Below are 27,859 nucleotides of genomic sequence, written 5' to 3'. Positions count from 1 at the left end.
ATATACATACACTTTATATGTATATATACTGTATATACTATATACACTTTTTTGTTCTGCACCAGATTCTGTACATTAGAGGGGAAGCTTTAAAGAGATATATATAATCTTTATTCTCTTGCAATCCGAGAAGACTATTTTTCAATTTTGTATATAGAATGGCAGAAAGATAGTAAATTTTTTTAATTAGAAGGTAAAAATTTACTTATTATATCGGTGTGTAATAAAATATAATATAAGCTTATAAGTAAACACGTATAAATAATAAATTAATATAAATATAAATAAAATTCCCCTTTAGTTATAATTGAAACTGAAATAAAAGGGAAAGAATGTAATTAGCGCAGTGCTGCACACCTCACTCATTACGAGATCGATGTCGATAAATCATAGCCGTGGACCATCTGGTGATGTGGACCGGCCTCCCCACTACCATCCTCTGACACACTTATGCTAGTGGTAATAGTAGATTGATGGAAGAGGGCGGCCTCTGGGTATGACTGGATTCTGCTCTGGGCTGGCTCACTGAAATGGAATGGAAAACGGTACTTATATTACCTACTGAGACTAGTAATGTATTTCGTCTGTAATACATATCGAGTTTTCAGTTTAGTGACTTGGTGATGACGATCTGGTTCCTTAAGGTCATACAAGGAGCTGAATATCAGCATCAAAAATAATGCTAGCTTCAATACTTTGTAGAGGTCAGGTGTTTCCCAGGAGCTTAAATGTATAAATTTTCTTTAATACTGAGACCCACTGGATGGGTCTAACTCCCTGAACTAGTCTATTTCGAAATTACAAGTATAAAAAGTCATGCAGGACTAGGCAGTAAGTAACACGAAAAGAAGGTGGTACTTACTTTTTTCTAGGACAGATAAACAATAATTCCAAAGATTCAGTTTTCTTCTAAAACTACTCTATTAACCTTAAACTAATTAAAGAAATTTTTACGCTTACACTAATCACATTAGTAGTAGAGAAATGTCAGCCTCCATGTATTCAGTAGTTATAATTCTAATTACGAAAAAGGAAAAAAAAATGTTTGTACACGAGTGATCAATATAAAGTTTGGAATTTTATATTAATAATGGAATATGTTATTTTATGAGATATCTATGAGTTACCAAAATAATTTTAATAAATCTAATTTCAAGATAGTAAGATATTGAATCTAAGCGACGCCACTTTTACGCTTGTTCATTCATATTTAATCTTCTTAAATTATATTTACTTGAAACTCATGTAGACAGACATTTTCAGCAAATCACGGGCCAGTGAATTGAGAGTTGATAAGAATAATTACTTACAGAGAAAAAAGAACGGTAGAAAAAACTCTACCGACTGCCATTAAGGCAATATGAAAAATGATAAACCCAGAGAAGATGAAAATAGAGGCGAAGCTCCGTGTGACTTTCTTAGCGGCAGATTGAAGATACTGTTGAAAGTGAAGCCATTAGTAGCAGCCAGTGCGAGCAAAAACCAAAAAAAGGCGGGAAGAATCGATAACCACAGAGATTCGGGTTACCACAATAGATGCTGTTAACAAATACAAACTAAGAAAGAATAATCAATAATTAATATGTTTTTTTGGATTGCCGTGGGCAGCATTATTATAATGAGAATGAGTAAATAAAAATAGCATTGCTCATTAATAAATAAATATTGTTTAATTTTTAATTGATATAAAGAAATTCATCTTCAGGTTTAATGGATCATGGACAAAATGTATGATGAAAGTGGAAATTAAAGGATAAATTAGTAAATGAACTGAAATTCCAGTTGTATGATAACATTCCGAAATTCTGAACTAATTAAATAATATAAAATCAGTACATTGCTGCTTTTACCGGACCAAAATGCTATGGTGATATTCCCAAAGGTGGCTTCAAAAACCAAAAGGAATCACTCGATAAACATAAATATCATTATTCTTCTAGTTGAAGAAAAAAATAAAGGCATTGTCCTAATTCAGAGAGAGATTGTGTGGGCAGGCTAAGAGGAGCCGAAGATCAAAGCCAAGTTGGGAATAAAGGAGTATAAATTTGGAAATGGAAAGAAGCTTTAAAAAGAAAGCGCCTACATTAATGGTCTTGTTTAGCAGGTTTTGGATTCAATATCAGATCAGAACAAAACAAGAAAAATATTTATTTTTTATTATATAAATGGTACACAATTTTTATAAATACACTACTGCTTATAAATCATAAAACAATATTTATATCAACAAGTGAACAAAATTGATGGCTAGAAAAAAAGAAAGAAGTAAAAACAAAGAAAGGATAAAAAAATAAAATGTCATCTGCTTTCTAGCAGAAAACACTCTCACCTTCTTCGTGCTGATTCGTCTTGTCTTTCTCTTCTATATTTCTTGCAACTGAATGAATGGGGCGTGGATCTTCTGATACTTTTTATATTTTTAATTTTTGTTTTAATATTTTTTATATTAATATTTATTATTAATTTAAATCTTTGTTTAATTTTCATGAGGTTGAGGTATCTCTGTGAGCATTCATAATTTGACCAAGCCTTACTACTTTAACATCTTTTCGGTTGAGCCCTAGGATCGGACGAAACCAAGGTACAAGGCTTGCAGTTTGCTGGACTAGATAATAATCTCTTCCTTTTTTTGAGATTCCTAGTCATAATGATCTCGACATTCCTTCATCACTTCTCCGGTATAGAGACCTAACAGAGTAAATTAAATCATCTAGAAATGAGGGGGACTATCACGAACGAAAGTCTATATATATATGGGACAGTCTATAAATGAACATTCACAAAACGACTCTATAATTAATTGTGGTAGACCATCTATATGGTAGTGGTTACACCGAAATGAGCACATATCACAATTATCTTTGGAGAAATAGTTGTTATTTGTAGTGTGTTAATTATTTATTGCTACTTGCATTGTAGTGTATTGCTTCAGAAGAAAAAAAAAATTGTTTATAAATACAGATTACCAGTGAATACCCATATAGTTTCTTAACAAAACATTCCGTACATTACATAGTACTATATTGAATAAATATACTATTATATTCTATATACTTCTATTCATATCAATTTTTTTTTAAAGATGGCAGTCAAAAGGACAATTAATACAATAATGAAGTGTATATAATATTATTATTTTATTAGCTGATAAAGAATGATAAATAACAGAGTAGACATTTATTTATATTGTAGTAAAACCGGCATGACACTGGTATTGTGTTTTTGTAATATTTTCATTAAAATAAGATTCTAATCAATAGCAGTCGTTTATTTGGTAGTCGGTTTCAGAAATCTGTAATTGAAGAATATCTAAGAAATCGCTATAATTTTTATCTATGATTTGACATTAGTACCACATGTCTCAAACTTAACTTAAATTATTGTTATAATGACCAGTTTTATTAACTCTTAAAGCCGACGTTTTAGCCTACTCTATGCAACACTTCCAAGGCTAGAGCAAGGTTAAGGAAGATTAAGATATTTACTAAGAAAAGTACATCCATTACGGTCTAAACTGATGACAATATCTATAGGTCGGTGCCAAAATAATACATAGGAGTAATAGACAAAAATAAAATTTATTAGTTACACTTTAGATTATTAGGGCGCTTTGGAGGCTACTAACTAAGATTTATAAGCTAGAACGGTACAATATTGATCAATTAATAGCGATAAAACTAATAATTATGGTAATATTATTATGGTATGATTATATAATATTATGATAATATGAATAATAATTATAATGTTATGATAATATGTTTAATTTGATTATATATATATTATATATATATGATCTTCCCAGTGAAGCTATCCCTCTCCGTTCTAGTACCCCCCGCCGAGCGGCTCCTGGGGCAATATTGTGACCTCTGCCTTTAGCGGACACCACGCAAATCCCTTATAATGCCATGTGGCAAAGGAAGGGCACTGTAAATAAATATGTATATGTTTTAGATTATTTATTATATATTGTGTTAGTTGTTAAAAAAAAATAGGAAGTAAGAAAAAAAATATTATCAAACTTCAAACTAATGATAAGCTGTAAATAAATATTTATATAAGTATACAGATTCACCAGCAGAGTCCTTTATCTCTTGTAAAAGTAATTAGTCTAATTAGTAATAATTATTATAAATATAATTTCTATTTTACTTTTAAGATCAATTTCAAAACAGGAAATATTTTATTTTGTTGTATCAACGTTAATTCAATATTGGTTAAATGATACTGAGTTAGTGAAAAACAACCAATGTAACAGATAATTGTATTTTCCAAACTCACTGAATTATAGGTCTTAATAAAAAAACATTGATAATAGTCATGAAACCACGAATTGAAACAATTAGCTTCAATTAATATAATTTAAAGGAAATTATTGTCAAGTATATTTTCTGCTTAGCCTAGCCGAGTAATAGCTGGGGGACGAAGAGAAGAACAAATGGAGCATGGAACAGTTCGGTAATTACTTGGTTGACCGCCCAGCAACGGTTGACTGATCATGGCTCAAGTTGTCAACAATATTAAGGCGTGGTTCTTCCTCGGAAGTGTCAACGTATTATACAATGTAAAATATCTAAAAAGTAATTTACGTGAAAGATGATGAATTGAAAATTTAATGGTGAATTTGTATTGATTACTTTTAGAAGAAAAAGTCAATTTTTTTTTTTATCGTTTTATTTATTAGATAAATAACTGGTGCCATGAATTCAAACATGGCCGTCTTTAAAAATACAGATGTGCGCCGTACATTTAACAATAAATTTTTTTTACGTCCAAAAGCATCAAAATGGGTTGATTAACTTCAAATTAACTGGTCAATGTGTTTTGCATCTGCTAGTTCTTAACATCCAAATTTATTAACATGACAAAAATGTATGATTTATCAATCCTTCTGTACATTCAGTTAAAAACTAAATAAATAATACATCTTTTTTTTGTATTGTCTTCACAACTAAAACTTAAATATAATCGACGTTATTACCTAAAACATAATTATGTAAAAATAAGAATAAACGCCCAACAATATATTATTACCTTTACACGTTACATAAATCGATTATTTTTTTTTTAAATATCACCAAAAACAGAGACTAGTCATATTTTTCTGCCACAATATTTATTACATGACATGTTGATATGGTGAATAATACCATAACATATCGTTGAACCTCATCTCGGTAGTAATAATATGATTGCTGAAAAGTTAAGATGTTATGGTTGATGTATGATATTAATAAGATTTTAGTGGTTTACAATTTTTAAATTCAATAAGATAAAATAATTATTTTGTCGGCATTTTAAGTCCTTTCCACCAGGAAACTAATTAAGCACTATTGCTATCATTCTTCTGTATTTTTCTTCAAGTTATTAGTTTTATATCCATTTGACTATAAATGTTTATATTCATTGAATTGCCAGAATTAAACTATGATTCTTAATTGATTGATTAATTTTATTAATGCTTACATAATGCTACCAATACTCTGTAAGTAGTTTTAATAATTGACTACATTATGGATGTTTTTTTTGCAACGAAGATGTGTTTAAAATAAAGAAAAGTGTGCTCATGAAGTAAACTGAAATTGCAGTACCAATCAAAATTGGCAATTTAGACTTCAATACGTACAGAAATGATAGACAAAAATGAAATTTATTAGTTACACTTTTGATTATTAGGGCGCTGTGGAGACTACTAAGATTTATAAGATAGAACGGTACAATATGAATTAATATCTAGCAATAAAACTAATAATTCAGCTAACCAAACACTAAAATGAAAGTAAAGTAAAAGATAATAATTGAAAGTATTCATACTACTATGATAATAGGATTACATAACATTATGATAATATGATTACATAATATTATGATAATACTATTATATAATGTTATGATAATAAGAACAATAATTATAATATTATGATAATATGCTTATTTATACATAATCAAATTTTCCCATTGAAGCGGTCCCTCCCCGTTATAGTACCCCCCTGACGAGGGGCTCTGAGCCAATATAGGGGACTCCTGCCCTTAGTGGGCCCACCCATGTGGCAAAGGAAGGACATTTAATAAATGTGTATATATTTTAGAAATTGAAAAATTCTTAGACTTATATAGACTTCAATACTTCTGGAAGATTCCATAATTCCATAAACACCAGAACCCAGAAATTGAAACGGAAGTATTAAAATATTCTACACTGCCTTTGAAGGTAAAAGAAGAATTAACAACATAGGACTATAAAGCTGTGATGGTCAAGAAATGTCCTTTAGATCTGTTCTATAAAGACAATTTTTCCTCAGACAAAAGAGTATTTTATAAAATGAAAAAAAGGAGAATCAAAACAACAACAAAAACAAAAAAGATATATTTGATTCAAAAAATAATCAATCATTGATTAATTATCATAAAAGAATCAAGAATGATTGCACAAATATGCATCGTAATCGTATGTATGATAGGATGGTCTTATTTTATCAATTTCGTTTTGATTTATTTGTATATTTTATTACATTTAATACAATCTATTTATTAAACGATATTTAATTCTATGAACCTTGTTTATTTTTTTCATGTTAATTATTATCGTGTCATTTCATTTATCATTAATAGAGATATTTAATTTTTTAAATTTTAATCTAAGGCATTATAGTCCATTTCCAATGCCTGCTAAATTATTCTAAAGGGACTTATTCCAGAATAAATAGAGAATATTATTATTATCAATACGTAGGACGTGGAATTGAATATGAAAGTTCCTCTAGTTAATAATCAAAGGAAACATATTTCATTTTTAATTATGACTACTCCAGTTATTGCAATAAAAAGCTTTAGGGTCTGATGATTTATCATAGACCATCAATAAATATTTATTTGCAAAAGTTCACGATTAAGGTTCCAAGTAAATGAATTAAAATCCGTACATGATTATAAATAAATATGCAATTAAGGTAGCCAAATGATAATGTACTCCAACATTGTTGTAAAGAACATACTTTGATCATTTCATATTTTTTTACATTATTTAATGTATATAAAATACTTTTTCTTAACGTAGATTTTTTTTTTTTAATTTTTCACGAAGAAATTACCTTTTGTTATTTCTTTAATTCATTTTAATAACTGAACAACGTTTCGGAAAGTTTACCCATTATATAACATTTACACGTTATATGGCGAATTTAAAATTAATTCATTAATTAATTATAAGTTATTTAAATATAATTAACTATATACACAGCTATTTTTTTTTAATTATACCAAAAATGTTAATTATCCTTTTTTTCGTATTAAACTACGCGATGAACATATGTCCACCAAGATTGATATAACTTTTAGATATTAAAATCTTAAATGTAGTTAAAAAAAATTTTTTTTTTTTATTAATCATGAGTGTTTTCTTGTTTGTCATAACTGTCTGAAAAAAATAATGCAAATTACAAACAGATCCTTTAGAATTGAAGTGAAAACTAGAAAGTCATGATTAAATATTTAATATTTTGTAATAAACTGTATTTAAAAAGATTATAAAATTTCGGTTACCAATTTATGACATTTATAAACTTGGGACTAACACCTATTCCTTGAATTTAAGGATGCTGTATCCGCTCATAGGAGAACAGTTTGAACAGATGTTTCTATTCAAATAACAGTGCACTCATTGCTTTTTTTTATTGTATATAACCCCTCCTGTAATTTTTCTGAGATATAGTTATCTATATCTCTAGGTAAAATTGAATAGAAAGGTTTAATAATGCTAAATAAGTAAAAAATGGACATTACCTTGGAGGTACAGATATAATATTGTGAAAAAGAACCTCTGTAATGACCGACGCCAGAGTCCAATGATCTGAGCCTTAATGGCACTATGAGTCAACATCACAACAGAACTACAGCATAGCGAACAAAAGAACTGCATGGGAAGTTGACGATTACTAATTGCAGGCTGGGGATCTAGAGAAATCGTTCAAGAGAAAACTCTCTTCTGTCAAGTTATTTTTAAAATGGCGAACAAAAACACATTATATCTTATAACAATATATTATCCTCATGATTTGACTCATAAGTAAAATGTAAAATGAAATCAATTGATTTTTACTCCATATAAAATATTACCTACTTGAAAGGTCCAACAATAGCCGGGCACTGCTGTGACTGAGGCACACCAAGATTTACTGTAACCAGGCTATTATCATTGACACCCATTGTCCATTGTAGCTGAGTAAGCAACAATGGAACCGACATCCTTGTTGCCGGGAGGAGGCAGTCCAGCAGGCAATACGGGGATTACTGAATATTCCTCATTCTGCGCTTTAACGCTCAATGGAAATGAAAACTTGTATTGTCTTCCAGCTTAACAAAAATCTTATTTCATTGTGACCTACGAGAAGGGGAAAAGTAAAGACGTTCTGAATGAGGATCTAAACAGAATTACATCCTTCTTTCCGACCTAAAAAAAAAAAATTAAAACTTAGGATTTATTTGGTTTGGCCAACTTTCAGCTTGGCACATCCGTCATATTTACGTACTTCGTTTCTTCTGGTGATGAAATTTCAGATTAAAATTTGTTGCAGTATGACGTCTCGGCTACAACAATCTATTTCTGGGCGAGGAGAGGTAAAGACATACATCATAAAATGGAAGAAATCTTTTTCGTATAGGAATAGGAAGATTCAGTTGATGAGGTTCCAAGATTTTTACTTTCTGTGATAACAATAATGAATAATTTTCACTATAACGTTCTGTCGAACATCAATGGCATTGATTTTTTAAACCATGTCGAAATCCTCCAAGTTACTTTTTATCACTCTTACTGGACAGCAAAAGAGGTACATCCAAACTTCCTTCTTGCACTACTAACTCAAGTAAAGGGATTTGATTGATTTCTATCTTATACTCCTATCTAATAGGACCTCCTCATTTTTTACATCATTAGAGTGATTCTTTATATTTTATTTTTTTTTTTTTTTGGGGGGGGGAGGGAGTAGTGCATGAGGAAAGGAATTTCAGAATAGATTACATAATTAATTTTTTCTCAATTCAGGTCCTACTCCTCTGGATTTTCGACGTATTGCCTTGCAGAACCTGGCTTTGGAGTTGATTCAAAATGAAGCAGTTTGTACATAATGTCATTTAGGCTATTGCAGGTAAAAAAAAAATTAACACTAAACACGTTTTTCAAACTATTTAAAATTAAAAAAAAATTCTAGAGGCATCGGGTCACATTAATGTTTGGAAATATCTGTAGAATGCTACATTTTATTTTATTGAAATGATATATAAATTTTCCGTCATATGCACAGTTTAGGCTACGATAAAATATTAACTAAACCAAATTTCTACAAAATGCAACATACTAATGGATAGGCACTTACTATTAGAAAACCGGTTTCAAAATTAGCGGGGATTACTCTCTTCATGACCGACTGAGATTTTTTATTTTCTTATGGCCATTCCCTTGATGTAGTCAGAGAGAATTTTTCAGAGATAGACCTTTTATTTGATTTCAATCAGTTCTGGTTCAACAGTTGTTTATTAAAAGACAACGTTAAACTCAAAAAACTAGCGAGTTAGTAGGCACCACAACGAAAAGATTCTCGGACTAAATACAGAGTAATCTTTGTACTTCGAACTAATTACGGCAGGGGGGAGGGGTGTTCGGATTACAATATATATTATGAAATATCTCTCTCTCTCTCTCTCTCTCTCACTCACTCACTCACTCACTCACTCACTCACTCACTCACTCCCTCACTTACTCACCCACCCTCCATCAACCTTCCTTTAGGTAAGTCTTTTAACATCGCTTGTCTCTAGCCGTATTTTGGGCGGTTACAGCTTTTGTTTGCTTTTACATCCTCAGTACGCTAAGTGATGATTTAATTTGTTAAAATTATAAGACTGTCCATTTATAAGTGGAAAAAAGTATAAATACAATACAAATTAATCTTTGTATAGATATTTAGAACGTGATAAAACAAAAAAAAAAATCACTTGGAAAATTTGTATTTTACATATTTCTACTATGTATTAATTAAATTAGATTTACAGAACCAAATGATTTTTAAAATAGATATTATGTATTCCTAATTCCAACAATATATATTACGAACACTTAGATAGGAATTAGATTACACGATATCGAAACTGTGTAAACTTTATTACTTTCGATTTTCACGGTGATAACAATAACCTATAGATCGGATAGTTAAAAATGACCTTTACACATGTACACTTTTATTTGAAAACTGAAATTTTATTGCCTACCGAGTTTTATTTAATTTTATTTATTCCTTGATTTATTTATTTTTTTTTTACACCAGCTCGGATTACTGTAGTTCAGATTAGCGAGATTACACTTTAATAAATAGTGCATTCCTATGCTGCCTATAATAATTACGAAAAAACTGAGATATTTTCTGGCTTTATAATTAACATAGGAGCCAGTAGAGTTTTCATTTCACGCTCAATCTATCGCTCACACTAAAGCTGTAAGGTACTAGTTGGCCTTTTGTGAGGGTTCAAAGGTGCCTTAATAATGTTAATAAGCTGGAAAATTATAAATTATAATGATTTAAAAAACAACCACGGTAGTGCGTTACGTAAAGTTCTATGAGGAAGTGCAGGCAGAATTACAACAAGGAGAGTATTAATGTGACGAGCATAGTAATGGCCATTGCGAACAGCGGTGCAAAACTAGTTAGTAAGTAGATAGTAAATAGCAATCGTAAATCATTTACAATAGACAGTCCCTTATTTCAGTAACTTATGGTGACTGAAATATCTTTTCTTTTATATACGCATACTCCATGCTGATTTGCAATATGTATCCATGAAATTATAGTGTTAATCCATGAAATTCGCTTTACGTGTTAAACGGTATGCTCATAAAATGCAAATATTTTAATCACAAAGCTATTCGCCAAATTATAAATATTATTTAAAAATTATAAAATATCCGATTAGGAAATATTTAAACGTATTTCTATTACCGTGACTTCTATGTAATTTTTTTAAATAATGCAATTATCACATTATGTTTAGAAAAGGATCCAATCAGTCTGAAATATGAAAATAATTCAGTAGCTAATTCATAAAAAGTAGCGGCTCGATCCAGAAAACCAAATGTAAAGTTGTGAGGGATTATGCATGACTTAGCATAACAATATAAAAAGGAATGCGCAACCATTATAGTGACACTTGTTCTATTCATAGATTATTCTAATTATTTTTATTTTATACGGCAGGATTTATGCATGCGGTAATAATCGAACGATATCGGACGGTAAGATTTACAATTTATGGCACCGTGCTATCAATCGGCTTAGACTTCTCACAGTGATTTGCTTATTTAAATTTCATCAATAAAACATTCCATCTCGAACGAGACGCTTTACATATTTCACTGCTCCAGTTGGTTACAGCATTAGATTGTTAAAATGGGAAGAAAAACCTACGTCAACAATCTTTAAGAAATTGGTAAACATGTCACTTTCAATCCGAAGTAAACCACACACTAGTTTACACAAAATGAATATGAATCGGTTTAAAAGTAGATACAACTAGCGTAGTAACCTGATTTATCTCACACAAATCGTAGCGTTGCTGTGGTATGACAAGGAAGAAGCGGCCAGTAGGAGGAAAGGTATCGGGTGTCTATTGCCGGCCACGGGAGGTCCCAGTTAGTGGATCTAGGCCAACGAACTCTTACAGCATCCACTTCTTCTGTCTCTCATCTCGTAGTTCTTTTAATATTTCTGATATTATCCATATTTAAGGAAACTATTCAGTGAAGCTATTGGCAATTGTAAACTTTCAATTTTAGAATCTATTTTTATTCTTGAAGGATATAAAAAAAAATATATATCTCCTCAAATTGGAAAATTTGAACTAGAATTTTTCAGACATCATGGAACGAATTTGGTTTCGTGTCTATCTATCGATAGACAAATCAGTATTCGGACGTAATAGTGCACCAGCCTAAGGGGAGAAAAAAGTCAGTTATTTTATCCCGACTTTGAATTACTTTAATCAAAACCATACATAATTACTAATCAAAAGTGATGAGTCTGCCAAGTATAGTTAGGAGAAATAAAAATGGCGGATGTATCAAAACGTTAAAAAAATTTTTTTTTCATTTGGTGCTCCATATCGTTAAAACTATTTACAACATAAGGAAACCTAGTAAGAACATCATTTGAAGTAGAGCCAATTTACTAAAATATGAGCCCTAAAGGAGCTGTTTATATACAATAGTTTCCAAGATACAGTTTTTTTAAAAGAAACCTTTCATAAAAAAAAAAGGAAAAAAAACAGTAGTTGGTGAATTTATTTTGGGAAATGACACTATTGTGATTTATCAACATAGTCTGGCAAAAGCATAAAACAATTAAATCATAGCAGATAGCAAATCAAAGTTAGTAAAAAATAAAACCTAATTTGCAGAAAAGACATTTACATTCTACCTAATATTTATTAAATTTCTCACTCATTTAAAATTCTTAGAATAAATTCACGAACTACTAATTTTTCAATATATATTTCATCAAATGTTCCTTTTCAAAAAATTATATATAGGGAACTGTTCAACGAAAATAGATCTATTAGAGCTCATATTTTAGCAAATTTACTCTTGTTTAAATTATGTAGGTTTTCTAGTGTTGTAGGTAGTTTTAAAGATATCTAGCTCCGAATGAATAATTAATTTTTTTTAAATAAATTGATAAAAATCCGCCATTTTGTACCCAAACTATACTTTACAGATTCATCAATTTTTACTAATAATTATTTAAATTAGTTTTCATTAAAGTTAAACAAAATTGGGGTGAATTAACTGACTTTTTGTTTACTGTGCTCTTGTAACACTACTACCTTTAATCTGGTTTTGATGACATTTTCAGGAATTGTGCGGATTGGTATTAAAATGGGCTCCATAACAATTTTATCAACTTTCGCTAGTACATTCTCGAAGAAATGTTCCTTGGGAGACTTATATTTCGAAAAAGGATAGACTGATTTAATTTGAACTTTGAGGGTAGTTGGGGATTAATGTTAAAATGATTTACATTTACAACTTTCGTGTATGCATTTGCAAATGTATTTTCCTTAGAATAAAATTTGAAAAACAGCTGGTACCATAGATTTTATTATCAAAAGTAAGATTATTTAACTTGAAAAATAGGTAATAATGTAACCAAGAAAAATGGAAATTATACTAATCAACAGCACTAAGTAAATAGTTTTTTTTTTATTGCAGTTAAAAACTAAACTAGTTTATGAACAAATTAGTTGTTAACTTGATTTCCGAAAAGAAAAAACTTGCTATTTTTATAACAATCATTGTTTAAATTAACATTCTACATACTTCTTGTAAAAGCATAAAACAATTAAATAATAGCAGACAGATAAATAATACAAACTAATTTGCAAAAAAGACATTTACAATCCGCCTAATAATCATTAAATTTCAATAAATTATTCTCTGCTCGAAGATCTGCTTGCATCCAGAATTTAAATAAATTCACGAGATATTAGCGTTTTTAATAGTAAGTTAGGTAAAGCAACGAAATAATTTAACATGAAGATATTAGAATAAAATTCAGTTTCAAATCTAACTACATTTATTTCTTTTAAAGACAAATTAGTAAGACAATGAACCTACTTTTTAAACAGGTTTTGAGATTTCTCGTAGATTATAGACTACCAAATATTCAGTTCTGATGCAGGGAGATAGAAATCGCTTCCCCTGGTACATTATCAACTTAAAAGCTTTCGCCGAAATGTAAGTATTTAAATCTAACTTAATAAGAGGGTGAAAGCCTCATCATCAATTGGAGAAAATATTTTCCTTATGGGACACATTTATTATATAATTTATTATTCAAAGCATTCATTAAGCATCAAGCACTTATTTCTGAAAGGAAATTTTTGTTGTCAATATTTATTAATATTCTATAAGGTAGTCTTAGTTTCTTATTTAAGCCTGTCCAAAACTTCCTCAAAAAATATGCTAAAATATGTATATGTTTGAAAAAGAAAATAATTTTTTTTAATATAATTTACTGAATATATCATTGAAAAAATAAAGACAAAAGGATAAAATTATTTTTTGGGTTATTATCGGATGGGTTTTCAAAGCAATTGTGTACCGAATTTGTAACTATAAATATATGTTTCATGTATTCTTACAAGACTGCATGTTGCAATAATATTTATGCATTTAAACAATAATATTTATGCTTATAACATTAGTGCATTAAACAGTTATTTTTACCAACGAAAAACACAACCACTAATAAATCTTAATCTATTTTTGTTTAACATTAATTTCAATAATCTAACCAAATAAAATATTATTTTTTAATATATGTTTTTTTATGAAAATCAGTAAATCGAGTCTCTCATTTATTATTGTTATTTTTTTTTTTTTACAATTTCAATAATTTTAGTTCAATAGCTAGAGCCGTCGCATGTTTAGGGCACAAGTTGGGCGAATGCATCCTATCACATATAATGGCGTATTGGAGGAAGTTTCCCGAATTTAACGAAAATATCCTAAGCAAATGACGTGGATGGGTTTATAACCGAAATTTATTTAAATCTACGTAGCTTCCAAATCGTTTTACTGCAAACAAACTATTTCGAGTCTCGCACTATCAAGTAGGGAATAATTGCACTTTCAAATTTGGAATAATCGCACTCTGTGGTTGTGTTCCTGATACATAGGCAATGAGGATCATCTTTCTTGATAACGTACCATCAGGCATCAGGTCGGTAGGAACAGCACCAACGACTGGTGAAGCATCGGCCGTCAAAACAACAAGAAATTTTGTGTTGTAATGTGTGAGGACTAAGGAACTAGATATCATGTTCCTTACCTTTTGTAATTGAAAGGCACTGTGCTACTAACTCCAATGACCCGGGTTCGAATCCAGCAGTGGCAGGTAATTATTATTACTGTAACCATGAGTCAACCATATAGTTCGAGGGGTCCTGGGGGGTCGCCCAAACCTCATAAAATGGATACCCTTAATTGCGGAAATATTTGTCGGGTTGGGTGTGACCATGAACAAATTATATCCTTGCACAACTGTCGTTCATGAAATAGTACTTCATTACAAAGAACTGAACCTCTGAAAATCGGTACCATTTAAACCCATGTTTTCATGAGTTTAGGAGGTACAGATTTTCATATATTTTTTCTTATATTTTGTAACACAATCTCATACTTTTTTCCCATGCCCATTTAGAACCATTGTTATAAAGGCAATACAGCGGTTCAAGAATAGTGTGTTATTTTCAAATAACCTTTTATGGAACGAAATAAGTCCTGATATTTAATAGCAGTTTCTATTTATTCTTACTAACAGAGATCTTATGCTGTGTGTTAGGTACCTCTTTAACCTCAAGGCTTAGTGGACAATACAGAACGAGAAAAAAAATAATGCTTGAGTGAAAGTATTTTTTTAAATTAATATTTTTCGTGAAATCCTTAATGCTCCTTACTTTGTCACAAATCAAATCATCCATCAGGACCTCAATGTCCCCCATGTTGCCGATTTAGCCAGAACCAGATACCAATCCTTCCATAATAAACTTCCCAACCACCCAAACCAACACGTTTCTAACCTTGCTTCTCCTTCACTACTTAATAATCCTCCTAGGCGTCTGAAAAGAAGATGGCCTCGAGATCTTCTCCTTTAGAAGTGATTTTGGAGTTCTATCAATGGGTTGATTCTCCATGTTTGTATCATGTTATAATATCACTTACAGCAAATTTACTTGGTGTGTATATACGTATACAGTTGTAAATAACAATAAATAAATTATAAAAAAAAATTAATATTTAAATCTAATTAGCTCAGAGATCAATATTTTAAAAAGGTGTAAAGCTTATAATCATAACAAAATAGGCTGATCAATTGGGGAGCGCGAGGGGCCTATCATTAGATAGCCAAACTTACTACTAGAAGCATGTTTCGTTTAGAGATTTTATACCATGTGAAACCTTTTGATATCAAAACAAATCCTTACATATTTGAAATCATGGTTCATATTTAAAGTTAACCAATCTTGAGTGGTATTAATTTTAATAAGCTTTAAATAGGACTTGGTACCCTCGTGTGAACTCCTAAACAGCAAACTGCCACCTTTCCCAGAATCTCATGACATAGATATATATTAACACCCTTCGACAGACAATCTTTGTAACACATTTTGTGGAGCACGAACCAACCCCTTTCGGTAGATATAATTAGTTATATTTACTTTCCAACGTCGTTGGGATTCGCATCTCCCCCACTCCCCTTGCTAAAATATCAATCAACGATATTGCTAATAATATGTTTTCACCGGGGAGGAGAGAGTTACCGCGACCTCATCAGCGGCCTGGGGACATTTCTGCAACGGCCATCATCAGCATCAGGTGCTGATGACTTTCTATCGGGCGTCTAGAAACCGCTGTCTGACAGCCACATTTTTTGTAGGGTGTTATATTTATTCGATTAGGGTTAATTATGATAATTATGTGTAAGGGTTAATTGGATGGCGCCAGAGTTTTTTTTTTTTATAATTGTCTGTCCCTACTTTTTTTTTTTACTGGACAGCTACAAGTCTGCCTGTCTGTCAAACAAGTAACATAAAAAGTACCGCCGTCTAAAGAAGACTTGAATTATTGGAAAAAAAAATCAGTGAAGATATATTGAGGTTTGCTTTACACGCAAGCAGCTATGATATATATAGGTAGTGGAAATTATAACCCTTGTTTTCAACTTAAAGGAAAATTGACACAAACTAAGAAATTATTTACCAGAAACAATCAACATCTTCCACCATTCAACTATCCTTTTATTTCTTTTTAAATTATATTTCTTTTCGAGATACTGAAATTTCCTTTATAAACAAATCAAAGTAAAATATTTAACCCAGTAAAGTAGACATATTTTAAAGGAAAGAGTTTTACGGTTAGGGAGTTTTATAAAGATTTGCTGATAAAGAATAAATTTAGGTATTCCAGGGCCAAATTATATTAATTTAGGGAATATCTCACTAGATTCACTACTTTATTGGTTGATTTTTTTACTTTAAATTCAGGTGCTCAACAGCCAAAACTAAAATGTTAACTATAAGTTTACTTTTGGTTATCATTATTAATATTCAGTGGTCAGATCGTTACTCCCTGAAATTACATTGACAGTTTCCCATGCTCTCATCCAGCCCCCTAAAGTATTTTTAGTTAAACCTCACATTTTTAATAGCGCTGTAGAGGTTAAGCCCTATTTTTTTTTTGCACTTTCAAATTCTCGAGCCTCTCAAAAACTGGCGCCCAGAGCGAATGCTCAAACGCCCCTTTTGCAAATCAGGACCTAATCTCCTTTATTCCATTAGATATAATTAGCGTAAATACTTATAACTGTCACTGAATGGTTGCCTATAGCTATTATGAAGAATTATTTTGCTTAAGGTAAAAAGCATGACACAGGTAACACTCCTAATCTCATCGAATTTTCCGCATTAAAATAGTGCAATTTTTAACCTAAATATTACTTCTTTATTCGCTATGAAGAGGAGAATGGCGGAAAATAGGTTATATTTTCATTCGTTAAAATTTGAAATTTAAAATCTTCTATTTCGAAATGTTTGATCGAGCGACGTATAGTAAACATTTGAATCCCAAGTATTTATTATTGCAGTTTTGATAGAAAACCCAAATCTTCCGGTGCGGCGACGGCAAGGTTATTTTGATATTTACGAGTAATTTCGGTTTCCCATCAAACCGTTCTCAGGATTTTAATATTGAAAAATATGTTGGATTCAAGATTTATTTTTCTACACCCTCACTCAATCAAACATTTTCAATATTGAAAAAAAATTCAAACCTATTTTTAAAATTACAATTTATTTCCTAAGAAAAGGTTAGCAAAATTGAAGAGGACGAATATGCTTCTTAGCCTTTAACAGTAAAATACTAATCCTAGAATAATAATAATTGTCTATATTTATATACATACATACATACATTTATAATAGCATTATTTACATCTACTTTTTCTTTATTATACAATCCTATAAAACATAACGCTAATGGTTTGCTTTATGCTTTCTAGCATTAGTATTTTCAGCTACTTGGAAAGATTATTAACGAATAGTTGTTGTTTTTTTCATTAAACATCAGATTTGATTATACTCATACCACCAAAACTGACGTCAATGCTCTCAAGACCTAAAGCTGCACCAGACCGCGCTGTACCGTTAGGAGAGATGGGCCCGTAAGTGGAGGAATGCCTCGGGTGAGGAGTCATCGCTTAGCAATCGATTCTCTCTATCGATCCTTCCAACATATCGAACAAATCAGTCATAGCTGTCCGTGTAGAATTCAAACAATAAACCAACTACAACACAATAAGCATTAAAGGAAAATATCTAGGACGTCAGTTCGCAACAGTCAGGATCTATTACTCAGAAACTTCCCTCATAAAAATTTATTATTGGGTTTAACATAATACATATTTGTAAATAAATTGAAAATATGGTATTTGACAATTTTATTTTAGACTGGCCTACCTAATTTTAATTTTCAGATAAAATTACACGGAAATCTTAATTGAACTAACACATCCCTTGAATATGACACATCCATTGAAGGTATTACTTTATAATAATATTATGAATGATTGCATTTCGAAACACAATGAATGTTCGTGAAAAAGTGGCCGATTCATAGTAAAAACTTCAGATTAAATTGTCTTAGGACATAAAAAAAACAAAACGAGAAATTCACAATATCATATTTTAGAAGCAGGTTCCTTTTATTACACACTATTCGCAGTCGGAGTCCCATTTGTCTTTATGTTTTGTTTTTTAAAATAGTTTATTATTATCACCAAGAAAATACTCCACAAATACGAATTAGCCTTGTGAAATTATACACATATCAAACAGCCATAATGTCATTCACTGAAAAGATAAATTCGAGAAGTCTAATAGTAATTATTAGGTCATAAATAAATTAAATTAATTTATCAATTACAAATTTGTTGAACATTCAATAGACGGAATAAACCTGACAAAATTCTTTAGTAAAAACATAATGATATTATTTTAGAAATATAAATGATTTAATAATGATATTTTTTTTATTATCAGACGAATCAGATAAATTAATATAGTAAATCAACATGATAAAAACGTTTTATTTATATTTGAAAAATTAAAAAATAAATAAATAAGCCTTTATTAATGTAAACATAGACGCATAATATTTGGTTATAAGGGCTTTCAAGTGTGATTTGTACAAATATTTATATGGTAATTTAGGACCACCAGGTCCGTTATGGCAAAATGATACTAACATGATACCAATATAATCTCAATGTTTTTTGTTTTACCTAAATTAATTTTTTTTTTTTTTTTGTGTAAATTAAACTACAAAATATTAACTTCTTTCTCCATTCTTTTTAGCATTCTGGAATATTTTGGTCATATTATGGAAATGTAACAATAAAAATTGATAAAAATTATTTGTAGGTTTAAGTCATTAATTATTATTACAATATTTTGATTTTAAATATAGAATGGTTAAGAACGTGAGTCAATTTTCAACTAAATAAATAAAGATAAAATTTAGAGTCCGTTACTACTTCACCTCACTAGTTGGGCCTGTAAATTCCACCTCACGAGTAACAGATTATTTTTTTACTACGCGTTAAATAAAATTATTCTATTTTATATATTTAAATTTTATTAAAGTTACATTTTAACAGCTATTAAAATTGAGATTTCTTAAACTTTTGACCGATTGTATATATAAATATAATTTACGAGAGGAATAATAGAGTATTGTAAATTATGTCTGCCAATCGATAATGAAAACAATTAATTGTGTTTATCTCTTGTACTTAGAACAACAATCATAAGTGAGTGTTTGAATCTCTTTGGAAATAATATATTAGTCATTATAAATACAAAATTTCACATGAATCATTCAACAAACTCTTCCAGGAAAAGAGGTGGTGATGGCGCAATCGATTTTCTCGAATTGTTTTTTTAATTAATAAGGAAAACAAACAAAAAATTTAAAATTAAAAAGTTAAAGTTAAAAAATTTAAATAGTAATACATTACTCCAATTAGTGTAAGGGCGAAGACAGGGAGGACTAATTGGTAGTTCGTCCTGGGTGAGGCTAGGTCAGTACTCCCTACACCTGCTCAGGTGTTCACAACTTGTGTAGGTGTCGATAAGCAACCATTCAGTTTGTTATAACTCAGTCATTATAGCCACTCAAGAATAGATTTTTAAATTAATATCGGAAATGCTATTAATAAAATAAAAATCTAAATATATACTAGGTTGCAGACTGGTTTCTAAATTCGTTTTCAAATTTGCAATACTTAAAAATAATTATGCATTACATCGTCTTTCATTCCTAGGAATAAAAACTAATAAATTTATGAAAACTTCTAGTAAAATGTCGTATCTCTGATAATAATTTTTTTTTATTTATTATGATCCATCAGTTTCTTCTGAGACAGAAGTTTTATTGTTGGTTTTATACGAGTAGAACCATTTATAGCCTATCTAAATTATTAGTACTTTGATTTTTTATATAAAACAATAATAAAGTATTAATTATTGGTTTATATAAAACAATAATAAAGTATTAATTATTGGTTTATATAAAACAATAATAAAGTATTAATTATTGGTTTATATAAAACAATAATAACCAATTAATTTTTTTTACACTTCTAATTAATGTGAAGTAATACAACCTTTAACTAGATTTTATTTTATTATTATTTTTATTATGTTCTTGATCTAATAACCTCACTTTTTGGATATTATAAGCATAGTCAAATATTGATTGTAATGTTAGATAGTTGGATAGATGAGAAAGGAGAGGGGAGAGAAGAAGAGTGCTGATGAACACTAACTAACAAGTGGTACTTATTTTATTGTGCCTACGTTTCGGCCCGAGTTTCAGTCCTTTTTCAAGGTGACAGTAGCCGTCTGTAGCTGAGGTAGTTAAGACGTAGGTATTTGCAATGTCGGAACTCCACTTAGACCGGTTCTAATCCGGCCTAAATGATCATCTTTTATTTCTGTGTCGGTCTCATGTAATGAAAACTTGACCTCTCCCTCATATTAGAAAAGTGTGGTGAGCTATTAGTTATTATTTAATCCTTAAAGAAGGCTCTTATGCGCCAAAACTGAAAATATATTTAATGGGTCAAAAGTAAGACTTTATTTCTAATGGCTCAAAAGTTTGAAGAAATATTAGTTAGAAACTTTTAAGAAGGAGCCCTTCAATCAGTCACATAGGATACTTGCCACCAATAGAGTGCTTAATTATGTCGATTAAAAACTAATGATTACTTGGGCGTTGATGACCTCAGGGTTTTACGCCCTAAAGTCCCAGCCAACAACAACTAATGATTACTTATCTTTAATATTGATTTCCTTCACTAACCTTTAACATGAGACATGAAAGAGATGATGGTTGATTACGATAGTAATTATTTTAAAAATTGCGGGACTAACTCACTGATAGCGCTCCAAACGCTAGCACATCACTGACACATACAAGAGACAATCAGGCAATGGTCGTCAGGTGATTTACGGATAGATTTCAAGGACGATGCAGTAGTAAAAGCGAGTTCGACATACTTCAGATAATCAAGAGGATAAGATTCTCAGAAACTTTAAACTAAATATTTTTAGAAACATTATTTATCATTAATCATACATATATTTTTTTATATTGGGAGCGGGTGGCTTAGTGATAAAGCACTGTGCTGCTAATTCCAAGGATCCAGATTGGCAGATAATTATTTCCAGCTAGTCAGCCCTGTGGGTTCGGAAGACCTCCGGGGTCCACTCAGCCTCATAAAGTGGGTAAACCTTAACTGGGTAAAAATCTGGCAGTTAAGCATAATTCTGACTAAATCACATGCTTGCACAACAGTTGGTCTAATTTTTACTATTTACGAGTAAATTACTTTGAAAATCGTCAAGGAATGTCTAATGATACTAGTAATAATTCTCATTGTAATCCAAAATAATTAGTAAGAAGTAATTTTCTTTTTTTTAAAAAAGAAGACTTTTTCATTTTCATGATTCGTTGTTATCATTTGAAAAACAAACTATTATAAAACTCTATAATGGTAATTTACTGAACAATGTATAATGCCAATGTCCTAAGTTCCATGAACCCATACAACAGTAAATACAAGTGACTGAGAAAATAATTGTCTAAAAAAAAGTTTTTTATTAATATTCTAGGGCATGAAAATATCTTTTGAGTCGTGTGGGAGTTCTCACCAATCTGCCGTGGGAATGACCATGTCGTAGGTACCTGAAGTGGTACTGGGACTGGAGACGCAGAGAGGTACTCATCGGAGATCCTTCTCCGGTGCATCCAGATGCTAAGCGAATCTTTCTGTACCTGGCTGGCAGATGGTCCTGAATATCAGTCAGGATGAAATATGAGATCGAGAACGATTCATCTCTATATAGTGATCGATTTATATCTTTTCGATTGGTAAAAACATCCTTAGGTAGCCATAAATGTACAACCAAACGCCAAAAGGGATGAAGGGATACAGGATGACCATTTTGTAAGACTGCGGAGATCTGCGAGGTCAGCAGCTAGTCACAACCACAAAGACAATTCCTAGTTTTCGATAAGGTAAAAGGAAAGGTATTCGGGATTCAATGACTATTTCTAAAACCACATCTCGTACGTAATAACAGTTAATAATCATCGGATATTGAAGACAACGGAAAAGATTACAATTTTTGGGTTTTAAAAACAATTACTTTCAGAAAGTTTTATTTTTTCAGATTCCACAAACATAGATAAGAAAAGATTTACCCATTATTTTTTTTTAGAAAATACATATTTAGATTAAACTTTAAGATTACCTTTTGAGTAATGCGAGACTAATGTGGTTTCTAATATAAATTTCATTCACCATGTATGTCTTTATTCGTTTTTGAAAGGTATGAATTCATAAATATGATCGCTACAGTGGTGCAGCAACTACTCCTAAAAACAAAAACTCCGTTTTGAAAAAAGGCTTGACGCTTTCCGTGGCGGTTTAGAAACGTTCAGCTAATGAATTGTGACTGTTAATAATTCTAACCGAAGAAATGCATCCCTCTGACCTTGAATAAGGGTACGTCCAAGATGCATTGGTTTTCTGAGTCGCACAGTCGGCCTACGTATAATCCTTAGTGCTCGTATAATACTTTTTTTTTTAATACTACTTTTTATTTATTGATAGATATTACAATCTGCCACACAGTTGTGGGCAATAGGTAATAGTAATGAATGATCTCATACATACTAAAATAAAATAAAATAAATAAAAAAACTCTTAAAATATATACAAACAGAAGAATTAACAAAATGAATATAATTAAACTATCTGTATGAAAAATAAATAAATAACATAACATAATGATAAAATAATTTAGCCTCTAGTCACATTTACATTCTAACAGTATTTACACAATCGACCTGAGGATCCCTGAGGCCACTCTATCCCCACGTGTGAAGGGTAGAGCAGAGCTCAAAAGATCCCAGCGCATCCCTATCGCCGCATCACTGGTTCATACAATACTAAGCGGCACTGACCATAATGTACCTGCGCGCAGACGTACACAGGCAGCCTGACTCAGATGCTTACCAGAATGATCATTCTGGTTTAGACAACCTGCCACCCAGACCGTTTATTTTCTTGTGGGTCAAAAAAATTAAAATTTTATATGGACTATAATTATCAATGTGATCTTTAGTACTAATGATGATCTGCTAAGAAAAAATATTTGAAAAGAACTCACCAACAATGATCCAGCCTTATGTCAGGATGGCGGAAACCAGATAGAACACTTTAATTCTCCCCTTTAACTGATTTCACTAGATTCTGGCCCTTAATATTTAAAAAAAAATTTCAAAGGAAAAGAAGAGATCGCTTAGTATAAGAGGAGTACAAAGACGCCGACTGTCTGACTCAGAGAACCCATGCATGCATCTTGTACGTATCCTAAGGAGAAAGAATCTAAAAGTTTACGTGAAATCTGTTGGTACTCAATTGCCAAGTATTTGAGTTATTACCACCATCAAACGACTATAACCGTTCCTCGAGTTGCTACTGTCATAGAACCCAATAAAGAAACATGTTTTTTATTTATAATATTTTGTAAGACTTTTTATTGGTGTATATGATACAGAAGGAACTAAAACGGTGTATGAATGCAAATTTTCATGTTTATTGGTCGAGGTGCGTAGCCTGTAGTCCCATAAAAGGCTGACAAGAACAACAAAGAAAGTAGTAAAGAATAATGCATTTATTACAAACACACACTGTATCAAGTCAGATATGCAGTAAACGGCAACTTTTCTAAAGCTCTCTGAGGATTTCATAACATCACTTGGCTATGTGGTCTCCAACCACCAGTCATTATGCAGAACGGTGTATAAATTATCATGGGTTTAAAACCGTAACACTTTTACGAGTTGAAACCTTTAAACTGATATTTACGCATCTATTTTAATTTTATATTTATTTCACTCAAAGTTACAATCAAATCCTGAAGAAGTGTTCGAATCCACTTCATTTCGGGCGTAAAACTGTCCAAAACGATGATTTCCAAGATGCTCAACTATTTCAGTACTGCTGCAAGTTTGCAGAGAATAGACAGGTCACCACACGGTTGAGTTATACAGATTCGTTCCGATATTTCTTACCGAGAAAACCCATTATATCTTACACAGGAGTGTTTCAATCTATCCAACATATGTCCCATCCTATTCAGGACAAAACAAAAAATCCTTTCAACTTTTTCAATGGTTTCATTATTTTTTTTTTAATTACCACAAAAACCCTTTCTGTTTAAACAACTAATCAGATAAAATGCAAATCTTGAACCTTACTGCCAAAAATAAGTTATAACTGTTTAAAGACCTATTTTGGTTCAACCTTACTTGAACTTTTATTTATTATATATTTCTTGAAATAGTTAGATCGAATTAACTCAAAGTTAAGCTGTTAATACCTCACCACCAATTATTAATTATATTGGTCCTATCCTATCACGCCATGTTATACTTTGAAACTCCAAGGATTCGAGTTCGAATCCGGCTGGGCAGAATATTGTTTTCTGTTACATTGTAGCCGTGAGTCAACTCCTATGGTTCTGGAGTCCTTCTGGGATTTACCCAGCCACATAAATTGGATACCCTTCATTGCGTAAAAATCTGGTATTCGAGCGTGATTCTCACAAAATCACCTCCTTGCACAACCGTTAGTATAATAACCGTACTTCCTTACAAAGTACTGAACCTCTGACCCTTCATGGATTGTAGTGGTACAGACTTTAATGTTTTTTTAATTGGTCATGTCAAGCCATTTTTAGGTACTCCATTTGCAAGGATTCACAATATATCACAGTACAGTAATATAATACAGTACGTAACCATAAAAATAAATTTATTAACATTTAATTAAGCTATATCCCATATTCTATAGCTATATATTTTTATGCATGAACTCATCATAAATTTGACATTAATAAATCATATAATCATAAAATGATTATCATTTACGATTAAAAATGTTAAAAATTAATAATTCATAATAAATCTTACAGATTATATGCCATTAAATTTAATTAAGAAAAAATGTTTTATTAATAATTATTTTAAACTTCTTATTAATATTAATTTTATTAAAAAGTTATTTATAAAAATAGTGATTATTGGATAATTCTTAGGAGATTTTATACCTAAAGCTATTTTGCAGGAAAAAAGTAGTTAATTATTAATGTATTACACATTAATAATTGTGTTGAAGTATTTACAAACCAATGTTGCAATGCTTCAATTCCCTATTTTATATAAATTAACCACCTATATGCAAATATAACTGAATGATGTAATAAATGAATACTGAAGAGTTGATAATGTGAAATAAATGTAACCACAAATATTACTTAATGAGCGTCTGAAAAGTATATGATGTTAAACGAGTTTAAGTTTATGTATATGTATACTTATATTTTTGTCTAATAAGACAATTAAGTTTGCTGTGTGTAGTAGGAACCCAATATATTTCGGCAGCATGACTTTTAAGGAGTTTATGAACAAACCAAGATGCAGAGATATTAAAAAAAAATCGTATTGCTTGGAGATAATACAAAGACCCATCTTCATACACCATAAAAGACTACCAAATGACCAACCTGTTAGGCCGAAATCCACAAAAGCCCTCCTCCAAAAGACTCTTGATGACTCACAGAAGACCACCATTGATAGAACACCGCTACTACACTGCCGCCCGCCTTAAGCCATTGATACCGTTAACTTCTATTCCCCTCCCACTTCGCTGCACCTAGCGCTGCATTCTACTACGTCTAGGTGTATGATATATCTACAAGTATGTACTGATACTTATAAACCTATACCATTCTGTACAGTAGTTACAATATTCAAATAAGGATTACAAAACTCTGATTGAGGAATAAATATTCGGTAAGGATTCATTTAATATATCCATGATAATAATAATAAGTCTGTTCTAACAACAAGTGTTTTCTCGAACAATCTCAACAAAACATAACGAACCACCAGGAACCTGTTTCATAATAAAGTACAAACTAATTCTATTAGTCTTGTCGATTAACTTAATATAATTACACTGACTTGTACAATAGTAACTTGTACTTTTTAACTCCTGTAATATCACTAATAGTCCTCCCTATTATGAAAAAAAAAGTATTAGTGCAATTACGACACTAGTTTCTACACTTGTACCATGAATTAATACTATTAGCTTTCATTATGAAACAAGACCCTGGTAGTAGCATGCTGTTAGAACTACAAATCTCGACCTTACTCCGTAACTCAAATAATAAGTCTTCTAATCCATTTCATAGCAACTCCTAACCGAATGCATGAAAATACTCGTTTTTGTTTTGGACAATAAGTTTAAGAAATTAGAGAACTGTTTCATTCAAACTTTCAGCACAAAAATAACTTTTACGCCATTTTAGCCTCAAGTAATATATTGTTCTATTTTGGTTAAATTATACGTATACTTAATAAAGTATATTGCTTACAAGGGAATGCTACTGACGTAGGATCACCGATCTTTCGGTGACACTAGGTCGAAAAATAAAAGCCACGTTTCCGGGGGATCTTGTCATTGTGGCATAAGAGCAGAGTTAAAAATATTTTATACAATTTTTGATAATATCATTTCTTGCCTTTACTCTGTACGGATGACGTACAGTAATGGTAGATAGTATATAGCAATCGATTTTTTCCCTTGTAATGAATAAGAAGAAAGGATTGCTGATTGTGTTAAATGAGCTTAAGTGTATGAAAAAATTCTAGGTAATTCAGTATAAGTTTATAAAAAATGAAGTCAGATTCGTTGTTTTTTCTTTTAGAAACCCTTAAATACATATTTGCTTATAAATGTAAAGTTCAGGACCTGATTTTGCAAGATTTGTTTTTGCTATTGTCCTGCGTTAATGAAATAAATTCATAACTCTTAACAATATTGTACAAGTCCAATGTAACTATAACTACTAGAAAGATGAATTTTCGCTCTTCGAATCCATCAATATATTTTATTCCTTTATATGAGAGAAAAAGCAATATCAGATATAGAAAAAGTTATACAACTTTTTTTTTCTATATAAGGTTCTAATTTGTATACAAAGATCTGCACAATCCGAAGTTTAAACAGTACTAAGATCACATTTAATACAATCAAGAATCTTTCATTGCTATTCTACAAAAAAAAAAAAAAAAAAAATCGAATAGTATAGAGTAACCATTGAATATGCAGAATAA

At 30.7% G+C, this 27,859-nt stretch overlaps 1 protein-coding gene across 3 annotated transcripts in view; it reads right to left on the bottom strand.

Annotated features, from left to right (window-relative positions):
* GEFmeso (Guanine nucleotide exchange factor in mesoderm) overlaps positions 1 to 27,859 on the bottom strand; it is a 307,186-nt gene that overhangs the window by 121,977 nt on the left and 157,350 nt on the right. Inside the window, exon 1 of one of the 3 annotated variants that reach the window (XM_067048894.1) lies at positions 26,242 to 26,323. The exons of 1 other annotated variant lie outside the window; for it this stretch is intronic. In XM_067048894.1, coding sequence (XP_066904995.1) covers positions 26,242 to 26,308 — 67 coding nt within the window. In that variant the 5' untranslated portion in view covers positions 26,309 to 26,323. Of the gene's footprint in view, positions 1 to 21,466; positions 21,564 to 26,241; positions 26,324 to 27,859 lie in introns of those variants that run through there. One more of the 3 variants, XM_014415036.3, reaches the window with a different exon arrangement.

Source organism: Halyomorpha halys, unplaced genomic scaffold (genome assembly GCF_000696795.3).
Source record: "Halyomorpha halys isolate HHAL.00 unplaced genomic scaffold, Hhal_1.1 Scaffold91.1, whole genome shotgun sequence".
Lineage (NCBI taxonomy): Eukaryota > Metazoa > Arthropoda > Insecta > Hemiptera > Pentatomidae > Halyomorpha > Halyomorpha halys.
This window is presented reverse-complemented; position numbering and strand designations above follow the sequence as displayed.